Source organism: Pavona decussata, unplaced genomic scaffold (assembly GCF_977016875.1).
Source record: "Pavona decussata unplaced genomic scaffold, jaPavDecu1.1 SCAFFOLD_25, whole genome shotgun sequence".
Classification (NCBI taxonomy): Eukaryota; Metazoa; Cnidaria; class Anthozoa; order Scleractinia; family Agariciidae; genus Pavona; species Pavona decussata.
The window spans coordinates 764828-783339 of NW_028145448.1; the positions used below are offsets into that span (position 1 = coordinate 764828).

At 37.8% G+C, this 18512-nt stretch overlaps 2 protein-coding genes and 1 long non-coding RNA gene across 5 annotated transcripts in view; all 3 read right to left on the reverse strand.

The window, feature by feature from the left end:
• Positions 1-11247, reverse strand: part of LOC146485660 (von Willebrand factor D and EGF domain-containing protein-like) — a 40456-nt gene extending 29209 nt beyond the window's left edge. For 2 of the 3 annotated variants that reach the window (XM_085103009.1, XM_085103008.1), the window contains exons 1-6: positions 10467-11247; positions 8719-8775; positions 6437-6729; positions 2760-2855; positions 872-1174; positions 437-522 (exon numbers count right to left, since the gene is read on the reverse strand). In XM_085103009.1, the coding sequence (XP_084959135.1) occupies positions 437-522; positions 872-1174; positions 2760-2855; positions 6437-6729; positions 8719-8775; positions 10467-10944 (1313 nt within the window). In that variant the 5' untranslated portion in view covers positions 10945-11247. Of the gene's footprint in view, positions 1-436; positions 523-871; positions 1175-2759; positions 2856-6436; positions 6730-8718; positions 8776-10466 lie in introns of those variants that run through there. The other variant, XM_085103010.1, reaches the window with a different exon arrangement.
• A 2527-nt stretch (positions 11248-13774) lies between these two features.
• Positions 13775-15417, reverse strand: LOC146485661 (spondin-1-like). Its single transcript, XM_085103049.1, has 2 exons — positions 14326-15417; positions 13775-14176 (listed from the first exon to the last, which is right to left on the reverse strand). The coding sequence occupies exons 1-2, from the start codon at positions 15014-15016 to the stop codon at positions 14037-14039; spliced, it is 831 nt and encodes a 276-aa protein (XP_084959175.1). The 5' UTR covers positions 15017-15417; the 3' UTR covers positions 13775-14036.
• Positions 15418-16239: 822 nt separating this feature from the next.
• Positions 16240-18028, reverse strand: LOC146485662 (uncharacterized). Its single transcript, XR_014863339.1, has 3 exons — positions 17958-18028; positions 16933-17008; positions 16240-16532 (listed from the first exon to the last, which is right to left on the reverse strand). It is a non-coding gene; the product is annotated as an uncharacterized LOC146485662 (long non-coding RNA).
• Between the last annotated feature and the right edge of the window lie 484 nt (positions 18029-18512).

Sequence of the window (18512 nt, forward strand, 5' to 3'; positions counted from 1 at the left end):
ATTGTACGTTATCTCTAATATATTAGCTTATGTTCTCGTAGAAAGAACAACACTATCACCTACACGGTAGCCTCAATCTTGGGCTACTGTATAAAATAAAAAAAAATCAGAGCTTAAAACTCAACACAATGTAGAATAGATATTGAAATATTTTACTGATGGACACACTAAAAGTGATTCGCAAAATTCGAAAAAAGCCATCAATGATCTCTGCAATGGAGCTGGTTTGGAAGAGAGAGAGAGTAGTCAGGATCTGGAATCGACGAAGTCTTGTCGATCGATTCCCCAACATTCTTACTGTGTTGTCACCCCATTCCCATCGTACCTTTCAAATACTCTTAAAGTTCACAGTTCGATCTTTGCCCTACTTCGTCACTAGTATCAGGACTTATCAGACGAGTGTGGATCATAATAAATAAGTGAAATTCTACCGTACACGTTTTGTTTATCAAGCATGCGGTAATGGGGATCAGTAACACTCCTGCATTTATGGAGTGGCTCGTCCTTCTGCAACACAGTAACCTGCAAATGAAAGCAAAATAAAACGTTAAACACTAAATAAACTATTTAAAAAGAGAACGAATGAGGACTAAACGAATGGCTGGGAAGGAAGGAAAAAGGGAGGAAGGAAGGAAGGAAGGAAGGAAGGAAGGAAGGAAGGAAGGAAGGAAGGAAGGAAGGAAGGAAGGAAGGAAGGAAGGAAGGAAGGAAGGACGGAAGGAAAGAAGGAGGTTTAACCTCAGGGGCCTTAAAGTTCAAGGGTGTTGGGGGGGTCACTTTGAGTTATCCCCTTATATATAGGGACAGCAAACGTTAGACACTGCGTACGACAATGAAATGACGATCAAAACTTAAATAGCGTTCAACGTACCCAGACTAATGGTAATCCAAAGTACTTCCAAAACGCAGTATCTTCGTTGTTGGTGATTTTGGGAGTGATAACCTTTAGCTTTGCTAGACCATGCAGCGTCGTGCAGGTGGCGCCAATCTTCACTTTCACTGGCGTGGTTCCTTTTATTTTCACGGAGCACTTGTCTTTATTCAATAACCATAATCCGTCAGGAAGATAAAATTTCACGGAAAGGGTTTTTCTCACTGGTATCGTTGGAGTCAGGGTCAGCTCTTGATGGAAGGGCTCCTTGCATTCTGGGATAACGATCGTCGACGGAGTAACCTGAAAAGTAAAAAATATATATCCTGTTCAATTGGAGAAAAATACTACACACAATGCAAAGGTCACCGATTGGCAAGTTTTGGTGTTACCCAATTTATGTGCATAAACGCCTAAAGTTTAACACAGGACTGCGCTTTGTTATCAACATGTTGAATAATAGAAGGTAAAATAATAGTAATGGCGCATGTGAAACAAAATATAAAAGAACGCATTATTCACAGAAGGGCGTAGATTGGACAAATTGAAAAAGTTTTAGGTTTAAAAAAAGCCGTTTCAACCACTCCGTATTCGTCCTTGCTGATCGTTCTTTAATTTTGGTGATGTAAATCATAAACCTTAGCGACTGCTCAAGTGGAACTCAGAATACCGACCCTTCTTCTGTTGAAAGACACGAGGACTAAGCGTACAAAATGGATGCTATGTTTATTACAAACCCCAAACCATGCTGGGACCTGATATAACAACGCTAGGGGTATGATGTAACATCCCCCTTTTTCCAAAAAAAATAAAATAAATAATATTAATCATAACAGAGTATCTCAATATGAACAGCTTATGATCCGGGCTAACGAGAAAGTTCAAAGTTTGATCACAGTTCATCAGCTCAAAGTTTGATCACAGCTCATCAGCTGAAAGAGCGTTTCCTTAACAAAGACAAACGCAATATCTAAATGACCAAATATATGTTTCTATTTTACACAATTAAGTCTAGAAAGAATCTGGTCCTACAAATTCAGGTGGAGTCTGCCTGAGCGAGTCCTCATTTCCTTTGGTGGTACTGGAGTGCTTGTGCATCACTAATGATCGACCCGTCTGTGTGCTGAGATGATTCCTGCACTCTTGAAGATCTTTGTTGCGTCTGATTTGACTCGCTGACCACTGAATCTGTACTTTGGTTCTGGACGTGTGGACTTGGAATAGCTGGACTTTGGCTCTTTGCTGGGGGACGTTGGTTCACAGGGTAAGGGGATTCCCCTTGCGGTGATTGAAGCCCTTGATTAAGAGGAGGCTTTGGGCCATTTGCCAAATGTAACGGCTGGGCTATAGTGATGCGAAGTAGTCACCAGGGTCAGACTGTTTTATTTGGCCATCTGTATACTGGGACATATAGGTCTTTGCATCAGTGGGTGGAGCAGCAGCCAATCTGATCTGTACTCGATTTCTGCGTATCTTTCCATGAAGGGTAACGACAGTGTATGACATTGGCGAGGACACTTTCGACAACGCCATGGAGCCAGGCTGAATGCTTGTGCTGAGGATTGGGTTTTGCATATACCCAATGTCCTGGCTGAATTGCATCATGGGGCGTTCCCCATAAGTTTTCTGTCGTAATAATGTTTTGCTCTGGTCCGGCGCCCCTCAATCTCATTTTCGACGATTCCAGAATACGCAACAGCAGGCTGCAGAAGCGCAGGCATAGGGAGGATGCACCTTGTGTGAAGTGAGGACCCCTTAATGGATACCCAATACGAAAACATTTTTCAGGGTAATGGTAAATTTGGAGCTTTGCCACCGGGTCGCAAAGAAAATAGACCGCCCTCAATTTATATTTCATGGTCATGGTACAAGCCAGCTAGCCTCTTACCTTAATTCCCGCAAAAAATGGTGTTCTGACGGAGACAGTATCGGACCAAGGATGATCGGTCGAAGTAGTGAACCTTGCTTTAACTTCGCATGATATCTGTGAAGATAGTCATCAACCAATCATCCGTCAATCTCGTATACAATCTGTTTGTCTATCTATCTATCTATCTATCTATCTATCTATCTATCTATCTATCTATCTATCTATCTATCTGTCTGTGTGTCTGTCTATCTATCTATCTATGTCTATCTATCTATCTATCTATCTATCTGTCTATCTATCTGTCTATCTATCTATCTATCTATCTATTTATCTATCTGTCTATCTATCTATCTATCTATCTATCTATTTATCTGTCTATTTATCTATCTATTTATCTATCTGTGTGTCTGTCTTTCTGTCTCTCTGTCGATCTGTCTATCTATCTATTTATCTATCTATCTGTGTGTCTGTCTTTCTGTTTGTCTGTCTGTCTCTCTGTCTGTCTGCCTGTCTATCTATCTATCTCTATTATATTTACATTATGTCACAAACATCAACCACAAAGACAGTAGTCTCCAGGTACAAATATAGTTATCACAAATAAAGACAAACAACTCGGGTGTGACTTCGTAAAGGTAAGCATATATTTTGGCTGCATTAAAGAGCCGTTGTCAGTAACTTTCAAGAATCCGGGGACAGAAGCGAAAATTCGAATTTCTTTTTATTTGCCCCAAAAGACCCTTTTAGTTAACTTTTTTCAAAAATAATATTCAAAAGTTCCAGCGAATTATTATTTTGGCAAAATTTGGGAAAGTTCGAAATCGACCTAACCTTATTGAAATTATGCAAATTAGTACATTTTCAAAACTCTCGTTCAAGACAAGGAAACGTTTTCTCGAGTTGATGTTTTCACAATCGTTTTTACATCCCTTGTGCTTGCTTCCAAATTATATTTTATCTCGACCTGGACATTCTTTCATTTGAAGTTGCCCACGTAAAGAATACAATGTTTGCTATTCCTTAGATAGAGTGATTTTTGCCATATTTCAGATGACCATATCATCGGGGGTATACGAATATACTGGCAATAAAATAACTTTTTTTAACGGGCAATTGCTCTTATTAATTATATTAAAATATTTAGTTTGGCCCGTAAAAAGTGAGCGCGCTAGGTCGAGATGTGTGGAATGCACTTTGACACAATTCGCCATTTCAGTACTTCACGTTCCTCCCGTTACTTTGCACGTGTCAATACAGTTCACGGAAGCTTTTAGATAAAAGCCAAGGTCTCTGGTTTCATCTCATGCTTTTATGCACGTAAATAACTAGCTTTAAACCTGAGTGCTCCCCATATTAGCATTAAGTTATCAAATGATTCTTTTCAGGTGACATTTTCGAGTTTATATTGAGACGTTCAAGCGAGATCACAGGGAAATAACTCGGAAATCAGTGAAATTAAAACCCTGTCTCTCATATCATGCTACACTTCCAAACTACCGTTATTTTTCAGCTAGAAAGTGTAAATGCTCCCTTTTTACGTGACCTAAAACAGAATTTGCTTAAAAGATTACAAATGAAGTCCACCACAAAAAAAACTGAAAAAATCCCGCACCGACGTAAATGTAAACGTCAGCCATTTCTCGACTTGCCACATGGATGAAACGCGTCCGTTGTTTTACCTTTGTATACGTTTGTGACCAGAAAGTAGAAACAAAAAATCTTCTCTATGCCCATCTGTACAAATACACTTGCCAAACAAGCCTTCTTTTTCTGCGTGTTTGTCGAAAATACTGAAGAATAGTGCAACATTGTTACTGACTACTTGATTCAATCACAACCGGATAACACGACTGAAAACTAGATATAAAGAAATGCTCTTACTTGTCTGCAATCGTTACTCACATTATATCTGGCGATATCACATTCCCGAGGCAAGGCTGAAAATTGTCTTAAATTCCGCATATTAGAGATTCAAAGTTTTGAACAACGCGAATAACTTTCATTGCGTGACATGTGAAATATGATACGCAAGCACAGGAATAACCTACGTCAATATTCGTGCTCGTGATGACAGTGCGAAAATAATTTTTGAAATTACAACAGGAAGAAATTGAGGCAAGTCAAGGTCTGCAAGGTATATTTAATGGACTGAAACGATAATCATGTAGTTTTCCTCCCCCGAGATCCACTCTGTGTTGTCTGTGCCGAATTCTCATCAATGACATTACAGGAAACAGGCCCGTAGCAAGGCTAAAACAACTGAGGGGGCTTAGCAAAATGGTGAAACAAAACTACCACCCCCCCCCCCCCCCCCCGATTTGGGGGTTTAAGATGCAACGAGAACATCAAAAAAACCCGGTAGATTTAGTAAGTATAACAATAATTTTGCACCTAGATTACGCTCTTAGGTACATGTGTTTGCCTTTTCTTTAACGTAGAAAAACGCGCAAAAACATTTTGCAGTTTGTTACGGAATATCGCCCTTCTGTGCCTAACCTAAAACCATTCAGATGAGTAAATAGCACTTGATAGAAAATCAGCCTCCGCTAAGAGGGATCTACAAAGATCTCGACCAATAGGAGCCGTGTTTGGCCTGTCTTCATTATTTTACCAAACAAGCTCTTCCATGTCAGAATTTATCTTTTCCGCCATTTTGAATCTTCTTGAGTATAAACAACAGCCGCTGACCACGAAAACCTATTTTCTCACTTAAGCTTTAAGTTCGACTTCAGTTAGGTTCAACGTCTGAATCCCAACTGCCGAACTTAATTATTTGGGTCGACCTTAAAAGGTATTAGGTTCGGCTCATGTAAAGTTCGACGTATGAAGTACTGAAACGGCGAATTGTGTCAAAGTGCATTCCACGCATCTCGACCTAGCGCGCTCACTTTTCATGGGCCAAACTAAATATTTTAACATGATTAATAAGAACAATTGTTCTGAAATATGGCAAAAATCACTCTATCTAAAGAATAGCAAACATTGTATTCTTTACGTGGGCAACTTCAAATGAAAGAATGTTCAGGTCGAGATAAAATATAGTTTGGAAGCAAGCACAAGGGATGTAAAAACGATTGTGAAAACATCAACTCGAGAAAACGTTTCCTTGTCTTGAACGAGAGTTTTGAAAATGTACTAATTTACATAATTTCAATAGGGCCATTTGGCACGTTTAGGTCGATTTCGAAATTCCCAATTTTTGCCAAAATGAAAATTCGCTGGAACTTTTGAGAATTATTTTTGAAAAAAGTTAACCAAAAGGGTCTTTTGGGGCAGATAAAAAGAAATTCGAATTTTCGCTTCTGTCCCCGGATTCTTGAAAGTTACTGACAACGGCTCTTAAACAGTCTTCCTAAGGGGTTACATTTACAAATGTTACAAAGTTACAAATGTCAGATTGAGAGATAAATAGGACTGATCAAACCAATTATAGATTGTTCATGAGAACCAAACGCAATACAAATAGTACAATGAGAAATGAATGATTAAAGTCGAGGAAAATATAGGTTTCAGTTTTTTGTCTGTTTTTTAGTTTCTTATTTATTTATTTATTTATTTATTTACTTATTTATTTACTTATTTATTTATTTATTTATTTATTTATTTTATTATTTTCTTTTGTTGTTGTTGTTGTTTCGTGCAACAGTGAGAGGAGCGCCTTCGGGGGGTTTAACCACACAACAATGACAACTCACCCATTGTCCAGGTTCATAGAGATCAGGAGTAAGAAGAGAGCGAATTTCTTTGTCACCTGGACACGAGTCCTTGTTCTTAGTTTGACCTCCCAGCGGACGACAGAATGGTCTTTCTGTGTAAGCTTTCTTTCCATCAGCAAACCATTTAATCTCATATGTCACATTCTTCCATTGCCTTATTTTCTTATCAATAGGTACTATGCAGTACAAGGAGACTGGCTCTTCTGTTTCCTCCTTGAATGTTATTCTTGGACAGCATAAGTAGTGCCTGCTTGGAAACTTCACTGGTCCAGCTTGTTAAAAACAAAAATTGCAAAGTCAAAACATAAACAATGGCTATAATTTTTAAGGCAAAATGTTTTTACAGTCTCTTAAAATACCGGCGACAGAGAGTAGTCTTGGTCATTTCCTTTCATTAAATTGAATAGCATCTTAATAATTTCGCAAGATTGCTTTAAGAAAGGTACGCACCAGCTAATTTAACTGTTGCGCCAGTCATTTTAAAGGGGCCTTTTTTTCTCTCTTTTAGCAAACTGAACTAGTAGGAACACGAAGAATCGGTCAATTACATAATCTTTCAGTACAATCTTAAAGGTATAGGTACCGAATATTTTCTGAAATTCTGCAGCTCCGGTGTTGTTTTTTTTTTCAAAAACATTATTATTATTATTATTATTATTATAATTATTATTATTATTATTATTATTATTATTATTATTATTATTATTATTATTATTATTATTATTATTATTATTATTATTATTATTATTATTATTATGATCATCATCATCATCAAGAAAGAAAGGGGAGCAATATGCCAAAACCATGGCATGGATCAGAAGCCGAATTTCATTCGCACTGTCAAGATCTGCACTCGTCTGTCTTAGAGGTTCTAGGACATTACAAAGAATTTAACGTGACATCAAGAACGCGAACATTGACATTGAAACTGCAGAAGGAGCCATTTGAGAGATGCATAATTTTGTTTATGTGTTTTTTTTTTCTTTTAATCAAGTGGAGCTGATTTTAAAATGCCGAATTTAATTTTTTTTAACTCCATGACATTAGTTTTTTTTTCTTTTTATTTACAAAAACATCACGCTTGAAAGTAGTCTCGTTTTTTTCTTTTCGCGATCGCATACCCCAAAAAAATTATTACTGAAATTGTTCTTGAAAATAGTCTCTTTTTTTAATCGAAATAAATTGAAAAAAGGTTTTTAATAGCCCTTTTTATGTATACTTTTAACGTGTAAATAGCAATTTGTGTGGAATATTCTAATAAAGATATATTTCATTATTAAAGTTTAAATTATTATTATTAAATTTTAAATTATTATTATTATTGTTATTATTATTATCATTATCATTATCATTATCATTATCATTATCATTATCATTATCATTATCATTATCATTATCATTATCATTATCATTATCATTATCATTATCATTTCAAACAAAAATGTTACGTTTTCAGGATCAAAAATTTTCAGGATCAACAAAAGTTTTAATTTTTCTAAAAAAATCATGAACCTGTGTAATGAGAATTATCCCAGTATATGTCATCTTTAGGGTTACACTGAACAATTTATTAGGAATATTTAAGCGGCAGGGAAAAGCCTATTTCAGCTCGTCAAAAACTAAATATGTTTCCCAAGCCTAAGCGGTATAACAGATGGCCTCATTTGGTTGGTCCAAGCAAGAAGAAGTATATCAACTCTCAAAAACGTGTGTTTTTGAATTACTGCGTGACTTGATCAAGTCAATACTGTTGAATCCTGTCTTTTAGAACAATTTTAGATTTTCTGTTTCAAGACTCAGTAAATATATTGTCTTAAGGACGGTGCATAATATTGTTACTGCGCATACGTTCTGCGCATCTCGAGATACTCGGGTTTCCCTATGGGTGGTGCCTGCTAATACAGGAATATTTTTGCGCGGTTTAAAACTATGCGGAGAAAGCAGAACTTACCAAACGCTTTTGGTATCTCGAAAGAAAATTGGGGGTAACCATACATTTTTCAGAGAAAGAGCTTCAGTTTAGGAACACATCCCATACATTGCTTCATATTTTGGCGCTTTTTAGGGATATTATTGCTTAATTCTCTCTGAAAAATGCGTGGCTACCCCCAATTTTCGTTTTGGATTCCAATAGGCCCTCCTAAGATCTGCTTTTCCCGCATAGTCATAAACCGCACAAAAATACTTCGATATCAGTAGGCACCGTCCTTAATTTGCTTAGATTTTAGGATATTTGTAGTAAACTCAAACAAAGTACTCACCACTACAAGTTGCTAGCGATGTTCCCGTTTGTCCATACGGACATGGTTTTCCATTTCCTGATATAAACAAAGTTAACAAATTAGGGAAGAAACACTGTTCCTACATCATTATCATCATCATTATCATCATCGACGTCGTCATCATTATTATCATCATCATCATCATCATTATCATCAACAACATCGTTATGACTCTTCATTATTATCATCGTAACCATCATCGTTATGAGGGGCTTCTCGTTATTTATGGTTTGTCGAGGGGATGGCTTGCAGCATCGTGGGGAGAGGCAAAAGGGGGAAGGGGGACCATTAAAGTCTTGACTATCTCTTAGGGTAGACAAAACATTTGCTTGGGTTTCCAGTGATGGGGTTTCATTAATCTCCCTGAAGCTGGTGGAACATGTCTATTCATCAAACTGGACGTAACAAATTAGTGAGCAATTTAGTCTGCCTAAATGAAAACAGATAATCTGCTGGCTATGCAAAATGAAACTTCGTGAGCGTAGCTGTAGGTTATATTTGTGGTCTCCAGAAACCTTAACATAGTTTCAAAAGCAAGATATAGACTATCAAATTTCTTTTCCTTACTGCACGCGCGATCATTTTTACAGGTTTTTCCGTGAGACCAATCATTTTTCATGTGCTGGAAATAATGACTTGATTAGATGTTTCCTCTGGTGTCACGAATGAAAAATATAACATTTGCGTTGACATTATTTTCAGACAATTTTTGTACAATCAAATTGCTGAATCTTGAGAATTCCTCTGGAATTGGATTCCGGTTTTCCTGCTTTTAGTGCTGGCCCTAAGTTATCAAAATAGCATCAGTCGGCAAATTTGTCAAATTAGCAAACTTCAACAAAGTCGTATCACACAACCAGCCCACATCCCAAAACAAAAATTTGACATCTATTCTCTATCTGTATCTGCAGTATAGTTTGAGGTCTTAGTGTAGCGAACCGACATGATTTTTAGGGAGTTATTTTAAGTTACCTCAAAACTGTTTAAACAGAGTATTGAGGGTGGCTTCAAGAAAAAAACCCAAAGCTGTTGTTTAGGAAGAAAAAAAGAATGCTTTTTTCATCCCTGCTGAATTTTCTATAGACCAAACTATAAAGTTCTAGCAACGGAAGATTTGCAGGGGTTTTTTGATGAACACTAGTCTAAAAGCCATAAACATTGTGAAATTCCGCTCCAAATAAGTCTCAAAACCAACCCGAAAGTATTTATTTAATTACTTTTAAAGAAACGAATTTTAAAATAAACTAACCCAGTTTTGTTTAGTTTGGGTCAAAGGCCTATCTATAGAAAATGTATGAGCAAAATCGAATTTTGAGCTGGGTCCGCGATTTGACGATTATATCTGATGCTTAGGGACATTTACTCTTAACCAGTCGTAAAGTGTTAGTACAGTATTGCACTGTTTTTGTTTCCCCTGAAAGTTCTGGTTTGAAAAAGTACTCTGTATTATTCCATGCTCGTCATTTCAACTGTTGCGCAAGAATAAGACGAAAGCAAAACCACTCGTATTTCTCAAAAACTTATCCAGCTGCGAAAATTTCGCACGGTCTACTTTTTTTCTCAAACGTTTTGGCACTGATGCTCTTGGAATATGGCAGAAAAAAGTTTCTTTTAAATCCTTCAAGTGAACAAAATCTCCAGTAACAATTGAGGTCATAGTTTTAATGATCGTTCGCCCTTTAAAAACAAAGTATACTGAAATGTGTTTTAATTTTTCAGTTTCTTACCGGCGCAGTAGGCAGCATAACATGAATAGATCGGTTGAAGATAGTACACGTAAAAATTTCCGGCACAATACTTGACGCTTACGTAGAAAGAAAAGAAGCAACCGCCTCTTCTTCCATTTACGTTCACACAGGCCTTGATACGAGCCACAGGATCATTGGTCTTCGTAGGATGATTACCAGTTGTACCATCTAACCATATCGGACCCTTGGTGCCACAGTGGTTTAGGTTCACTTTTGTCGTCGGCATTTTACCTCCAACAAAGCTAGTAAAACGGTACCATCCTGCTACAAGATCCTTGTCACACAATGCAATATGATCTGCCTTCCACTGACTCTGTACACTACGCCGAGAATTGTCAATCGTTCGGTAGTTCTTCGCCTGGCAGCAGTTGGTGCACGTGGCAACTTGCTGACCAGATACATTCAACGAAGCAAGGAAAATAATCGCACATTTGAAAAGAAAGCAATTAAGGTTCATCTTCGGTTCAAATGCTTGTGATGAGCTCTGGGGTCAGTCAAAATTCCTGTCCGCTCTTCCCAGCCGTCTCTAGCTCTAATCTTATACCATTGTCCTTTGACAACACTAGGGTATTTATAGTACTTAAAACCGATTGGTTGAGCAATTACGTTTGTATGTTGTCACAGGATTCTGTTTATTTAAATGTCCAAAGGAGTAAACTAAGAATATGAAACCCTAGACACACTGAGTTCATACCTTTATCTTTGATTTCAACATTGAAGTATCCTTAAACATTTGCGGGATTGGAAACTCGATTGTCTGCATTTTTATTGACTTTAAACGCAAATTTCTCATGACAATTTCAGATGAAACGTGCTCGTTTAGATATACATAATAGCTGCTGTGATTGACGTCCAAAATTAAGCTCGACGTGCGACGTGTTTCAATGCATGGGCACGATTTCGTAATAGTTTCGTCCAAGTTCATTTCAGATAGTAATATAAGAACGATTACGTATGAGAAATTTACAAGCGGATTGGCAATGAAAAAACACATTTTAACTTTCATCTTCAACAAAGGCCAGAATTGGGAACCAAGCAAGTAAGAGGAAGTAACTGGTTGGCAGGAAATACAAAGATGAAAATTTACAAAGAACTGATTGATCTGACACAAATTAGGAAGGCAAAGAGCTTTTATTAATCTGTATCTTCTCGCAGTCCTTTAATTTGCTGATCAGCTCGAAGATGTTGAACTCAATCTGTTTGCTTTTTTTGCCTTTTACGCAGAGAACAAGATAAAAACCTTCACTGATGTTTTGTTTTTTTTTTTAATTCCTGACAAATGAATATTAACGTAAGCAATAGGTGGTTTGCATTGCCGCCATGCTGGTGGACAAAACAAAAGAAAATGTGCTTACATAGTTTGCATAAAAATAGCAGCTAACTCCCTGAGGAGAAAAATGTTATTGTTCCTGTCCACCAAAATGGCCCCCATGACGTCACATGCAAACCATCAATGTCAAGGTAAATATTGACGTGACAAAGAGGTCATCCCGCCGATTACTTTTCAGAAAGGTAATTAATGGCCAGGCTTTCCTTGACAGTCTGACCTTACGCGATGTTTGTCAACGCCAACAAATTGTTATATGAAACAGACTGAAACCCATTGAACGGAGTTATCATTAAAAAAAAGGCTCTAAGATTGTTCTATCATTATTTTGGTGGCTTCGAGCTTTATGGTACTGTCCGTGTTAATACTATTTCAAATACAATATCTGGCAATTCAGGATGACAAGATTACAGCGGTTCGCACGGCATTGAAGGACGAGCACCCAACGCTCATTTTGTCGGTGGATATATGTTATTTCTATTAAGAAGACCTTAATCGCCTTAGATATTCGGATTAACGTTTAAAGAACACCAAACGTTTCTTCAGCAAGATGACAGCTTAAAATTTCGTAAAACTGAAAAACTAATTTCTTTTCAGTTTTGGGACGGGCAAATGTTTTGATAAATCGAAAACACAAGTAAATTCGGATCAAATAAGACTCCGTTTCAGTAGAATTTTCTAAGGCTAAAGTTTCGACTAAAGCATCCGAAGAAATCATACTGTATTGGTTGACGCAATATGCCTTTAAAAGGCCACCAAACATTATGGGAACACAGAAGACAACATTTCTAAGTATTTTGCTTTAATGTCCTCGTTGAAGACAGATAGGTCACCAAAGTTGCAGGGCTCTGTACTCGTATAGAGGGGAAACTAACAGAGCGGAAGTTGTCCTAGAAAAACTCGACAAAAGACTATAGAAGAAGAGCTCCAGGAGCTCAATTGAGATCTAATTAGACCTCCACAGATATTACCGGGCCAAGCCGGCTTGACTTAACCAAACCATAGAATTACTGACCCGAGCAGTCAATACTTTAAAAGATTTGCATGGACTTAAGTCTTTGTATTTACAACAAATCCTTGCTCAAGGCGCCAGTTATCTCAAAATTTGTGGTAATGCTTATTTGAGCCGGAAGGAGGCGTTTTCCCAAATGAGACCAGATTGAGCCATTCTATTTGTAATATAAGTAACATTTGTGCGTAAACAACAAAATATGATAACCGAAATAGGCCCGGGCAAATATCGGATGCTCAGACATGATTGCAAGGTTATGATTGTTGACGTGATGTTCTCCCTGAGAGAGGTTAGGTTCATGGCAATACTTCCAAATGGGTTTAGTAGTGGAAACATTTCGTCTAGGACTATTGAGCATCATAATTCGTTAAGGAAAAAATCTTGCTAAAGGAATACAACTGAAAGGGAACCGTGGCAGGGCGCCAAAGTTTAATCTCATTGTCTCAACCTTTCAGTCAACAAGTTATCCCAGTTTGTGCTAGCCCGCTAACAATCTACATTTCCTATTTTACTCGTTTTCCCATTAGATATTTTCATGGATCCAAAGCTTGGCGCTGTAGGCTCCACATCCAACATAAAACAATTCATGGCTTAAGGGTTCTCGTCTCCTAAGCTGCTTTAATTAAAAAACCCAACAGGCTAGGCTTCTCTCTCGGAACCTGAAATCCGATTCATGCTGTTTCATTGTTTTTATTACTTCCTTTGTCTTCACCTGACACGAAACACTATATGGTCGTTATCTAACAAAACTGAATTGCGGGAAAAAAAACTTTGCAGAAGAAACACAATCCTGCAATGCGTAATAAAGCAAGGAAATATCTTGTAACCTGCTGAAAAAAAATTAAATCAAACGCATGGTCACAAAAACAAGAATGGCTAAAGCACTCTCCACTCTCCATCCCGGCCCCTCCCCATTAAAAAATGCCCGTCCCTTAGACGAGACGCTGAAAAAGGGCCTGTGGCACTTCTAACACAGGATGCTGTCAATGTAGTGATCATATGTCCATTATGTGCATGAGAATACTAAAAAAAACTTTTATTTTCACTTAAATCAGGTTAAAAGTTCATACTGAAATAACTATCTGTTGTTCAAACTAAATGGACAGTAAATAAGTCTGTTATTTCACATAATTTTTGCCATGTGTCATGCAACACAGTTTTCGTCTCATAATTTAGTGATTTCAGGCTAGAGATTGAGTAGATTTAGCGCTTAATGATGGCATTTAGATATGTAGTTGCGATGACTGCTTCTAACTTTTTTACACAAATAGTAAGTTAACAAAAGTCTGTGAAAAAACCCCTGACAAAGATAATCATTCTCCAATGATCGCAATAGACTCAAATCCTTTGCTGTTGCAGAGGAGAAAAAAATTACAAGCTTTCTCTGGCACCAGTGATACTATAAATCCAGGACACGTGAACTTAGCGTACCATCACTACTAATCTGAAGGTTTCGACTAAAAGTTTTCAAAAGTGTGCATGCATGCATGCATACTTACTTTTGTACTGACAACAGCCTCCATAGTAATCCGTCTTGCAGAAACATCGTCCGTCAAGTAAAGTTCCCTGGTTAACACAAAACGTTTGTTTGCAAGGTCGTGTTTTGCGTAACGCCGTCATATTGCATGGGGTGCCACCACATTGTTCTCTTGATACGATGTGCCTTCTGCTTGTCTGGGTATCTCCACACTGAAATGGGGGACATGCACTCCATGTGGACCAAGTCGAATACACGCAGTCAGCAGCTGTTGTTCCATAACACAGAGTGGTCTCGAGTCTGTTTGATGGACAGGCTGCTCCGCCACAACTGGGACTACTGATAACATTCCTTGTTCTTTGTCGAGAGCCAGAGTTTCCGCATACAACAGCGCTGCATAAAGACCAAGAAGACCAAGAACTCATCACGCAGTTAGCAGCTGTTGATCCATAACACAGGGTAGTCTCGAGTCTATTTGCTGGACAGGCTGCTCCGCCACAACTGGGACTGCTAATAACATTCCTTGTTCTTTGTCGAGAGCCAGCGTTTCCGCATACAACAGCGCTGCATGGAGACCAAGAGGACCAAGAACTCATCTGGCAATTTGTCGGGGTGCAACGACGACGACGACGCCTCCATGCGCCTCCCGGATTTATCAGAAGACCCACAACAATACCAATCGTAGCAAAGTACGCGACACATTTTGAAAGCATTGTGCGTTCTAGTCGATATTCGGGATTGTATTTTTTTTTGGTAGATTCTTGTATCCTATATTGTTTTATATAAAGAATGCGTGCAGTTACTGTTCAGTTTTCTGTAGTAATGGTTTGGAGAAGTCAGCAATAGTAGCAAGGCAAACGCCGGCGCGACATCAGTGTTATGCGCTTCTTGCTCTTTCCTGACAACTAGAGCGGATGTATTCAACCCTCCTAGTATCCTAGATGAAATACGTATGCTTGCAAAATCATGTTTTGCAGCAATTGTGTTACAATAAAGCCTTTTAATATGTATCCGCTGATCGTATAGCCTGCTGGCAACAGTCTCCTATTTCTTTCGTTTCACGAGGCACCTCGCTAGAATTGTGATATCACTATCTTGCTGTTTCTATGGGACATCAACGTACGTAATTTCACCAAATAAATTATTATTATTTGGACGAAACTGGTAAGGAAAGTATAGGGGCCGTTAGGAATTCTCAAAAACAGATATTAGGAAACATGTTAATAAGTATGGCAGTGAAATAAATAATTGACCAGACTTTCAGTCTAGAGGCAGTAGAATTTAAATTTAGATCAAGGTCAATGACTTTTCGCACCAAACTTTATTAAAAAGTTTCAAATTGAAATCAAAAATAGTATAATTTAATGAGTGGTCTTTAAAAAGGAATTTTTTGTCCAGGCAAGACGACCAATAAAAAATTAAAAGAAAAAGAAAAAAGCAAATTATATGAGAACAAAGTAGCTGTCAGCACAGTGTATCCACATGTCCAATCAATCAATCAAATGGTTTATTTAAAACCAACACATGGCAGACTACGTGACTGAATTACGTGCGCTAAATGTATAAAAAGTACAAAATATAATAATTAAGATACTTTGAAATCATTTACTTATATGTTTTGAAGAAAAGTACTTTCAGAAATCAGTAATGAGCCAAAGCATGTTAAATGTCTTTTATATCAAAGTTTGTGGTAATCAAAACTTCTAGCCGCGGTTGCGGGAGGTTAATTAAAACACTCGTGAAATTCACAAACAAAAGTTGTTTCAATAACTGAACTGGTCATAACAAGTTTGTTCGAAGAGCACCCACCTTGTCTGGGGTAGAGACACCACCTATCTCATGAACATTACCTTCAAAATTGTATTGGCTTTAAAATTAGCGGCTAGCAAGAGCAAGCTAGAAAAGATAAGGTTTAAATCTAATTGACATTTATTTATGCTGGATAGAGAAGTGGCTATGCAATGAAGACACCATCTTTTGAGATTGAGTTAGGGGGGTGTAGGCAGAGGCCCCGATCTATTTTATGGTGCAGTGGATCCTGTTCGAGTTTAAATTAAGGCAGTAAAGCGCTGGGTGGTGAAATGGGGAGGAGTGGGGAAAGAAATTGTGGGGGATATGTCCGATAGCGATCTGATAACGAAGACAAGAAAGACGAATATCACGACCATTCCAGATTAGAACCGCTAGACCTCGAATCCCATTGGCTTGAACATGTGGTAGTCTCCGTACCTGGTACAGCAATGAGTCAATGGATTATCACGTGAACTCTCTGTCTCGATACTTGGGTCACAAAAATAGGCTTTCAAAGCTTTGTGTGAAAAATAAACCGTGATGTTATTGTTTTAAGACATTTCTGTGAAATTTTGTTTATCGAAGCCAAGAAAGTATTAATCAACGTCATCTTGATCAGGAAAAACCTCAGTTACATTTACTTTCAACACACAATTAATTTCGTCGGAAGACCTAGTCAGTTTGTCGCCATGTTGGTTTTCAAAGGATTTGCTTTTTCGGAACATCTCAATAAATCCCATATTTTCAAAAATTCATATATTTGTGATCATGACATACTTCTATTAGTACTCCATTCTGCACCTTGCAGCAATAAATTATATTACTAGTCGATTCTTACCTATCTGCTTATCACAATGTAGGCCTGTAAACCCCGGCCCCTCTTGCAGAAACACTTTCCCGTCATTTTATGGCACCTGAAACATCAGCCACAACAATAGGTTTAACAGTATAAAGCAAAATAAAGGTTAGAAACATTTGCAGATCTGTTCAGCATATAAGTTAGTCAAATATCTGAAGACAACCGCTACAAAGGACAGACATCGCAAATAAAGCAACAACCAGCAGATTCAGAAGATTATAAAAGGTAACTAGAGAACAGAAGTGTATTCAAAAGGGGAAACCAAGGATGCTTAACGTTTACATGGAAAACCTGGAAATTCCAGTTGGAAAATCAAATGGTAAACATCATTCCATTTGGAGTACTTTTGAAATTATGGCCTTCTGGTCAAAGTGACGCATTTTTGTTTTTGTTACAGCTGCTGCTCATACATTTTTCCTCAGTGTTATCCATCTTCTGTTAAGACAAGCTAAATCATTTCGTATTTATGCCGAAAATTTCGATCCGGGTGGTTTCTGTAAATGGTAAGCACCCCAAGAGATTATGGTATTAACAGCCGGGCAGTAATAAAATGGAGTACAGTAGTGTAATTGAAGCGCTGAGAGCTTAACCGCTGTAAGTCAAATTCTAGGCTGATTTGTCATTTCGCCTTCAATTTAATTAGAGAACAATTTCGCCTTGCGATTTTTCCCACCGGCTTATATTAACTGGTAGCTTCAAAAATTTAAGGCCAAAATATCAAGTCAGTGTCATTTAACCTGAGAGAAAGCAACAAAACAAGAAACAACAGATGCTTTGAAACGAAAAAAGCAGAGCGATGTTTTTTGATTAAACTGAAGGCAACATGCAAAAATGCACACTCTTTTTTTAAAAAAAAATGGCCTAAAATTCTACATTAGGTGGGTACGCTTTCATCCCTTCAATTAACTATCAATCAAGTGCATACAATTATTAATTTGCAAACTGAATGGATATTACAAAACCAAAAATTGACGACGTAGGTTTTCATGAGTCAGCGCACCCACCTTTCAGTTTGAGTTTGATTGCATAGACAGGTATTTCTGCAATTGCTACCATAGGTCCAGTCGTCACACACTTCAACAGAAATGGGAAAAGGAAACTGAAGCTTTCTAGTCTGACTTCTTTATAGTGCACCAAATTTCATATTGACCGTATTAATTAGTTCAAAATGAATTTCTCCAACTTTATAGGAGGATTGGCAAATGGTAATAACTATCAATACAGGAACGCTTGTCTTGAGATTTCTCTATTGCTCAGTTATTTTTCGTGTGCAGAGCAAGAAAATTGTGTGGGCAAAAAAGGAATGGGAATGTTGAGTACTACCAGCTTCCTTTATTGCGGACACCTGCGGGACCGCAAGTTAGTGTCCTTAATAGCAAGAGTCTGTAGTAGCGGGAATTATTTCAGTAAAACGTCTGTAATTTATTTTTGCCGGGAATTTAACTGCTGTCCGTTTTTTCGGGGTGTCCGTAATAGCGAGGTGTCCGCCAGGCGAGAGTTGACTGTATAATGTGGCCGAACCATCCAATAACAGAACAGGTGGTAACGGCGTTCAATTT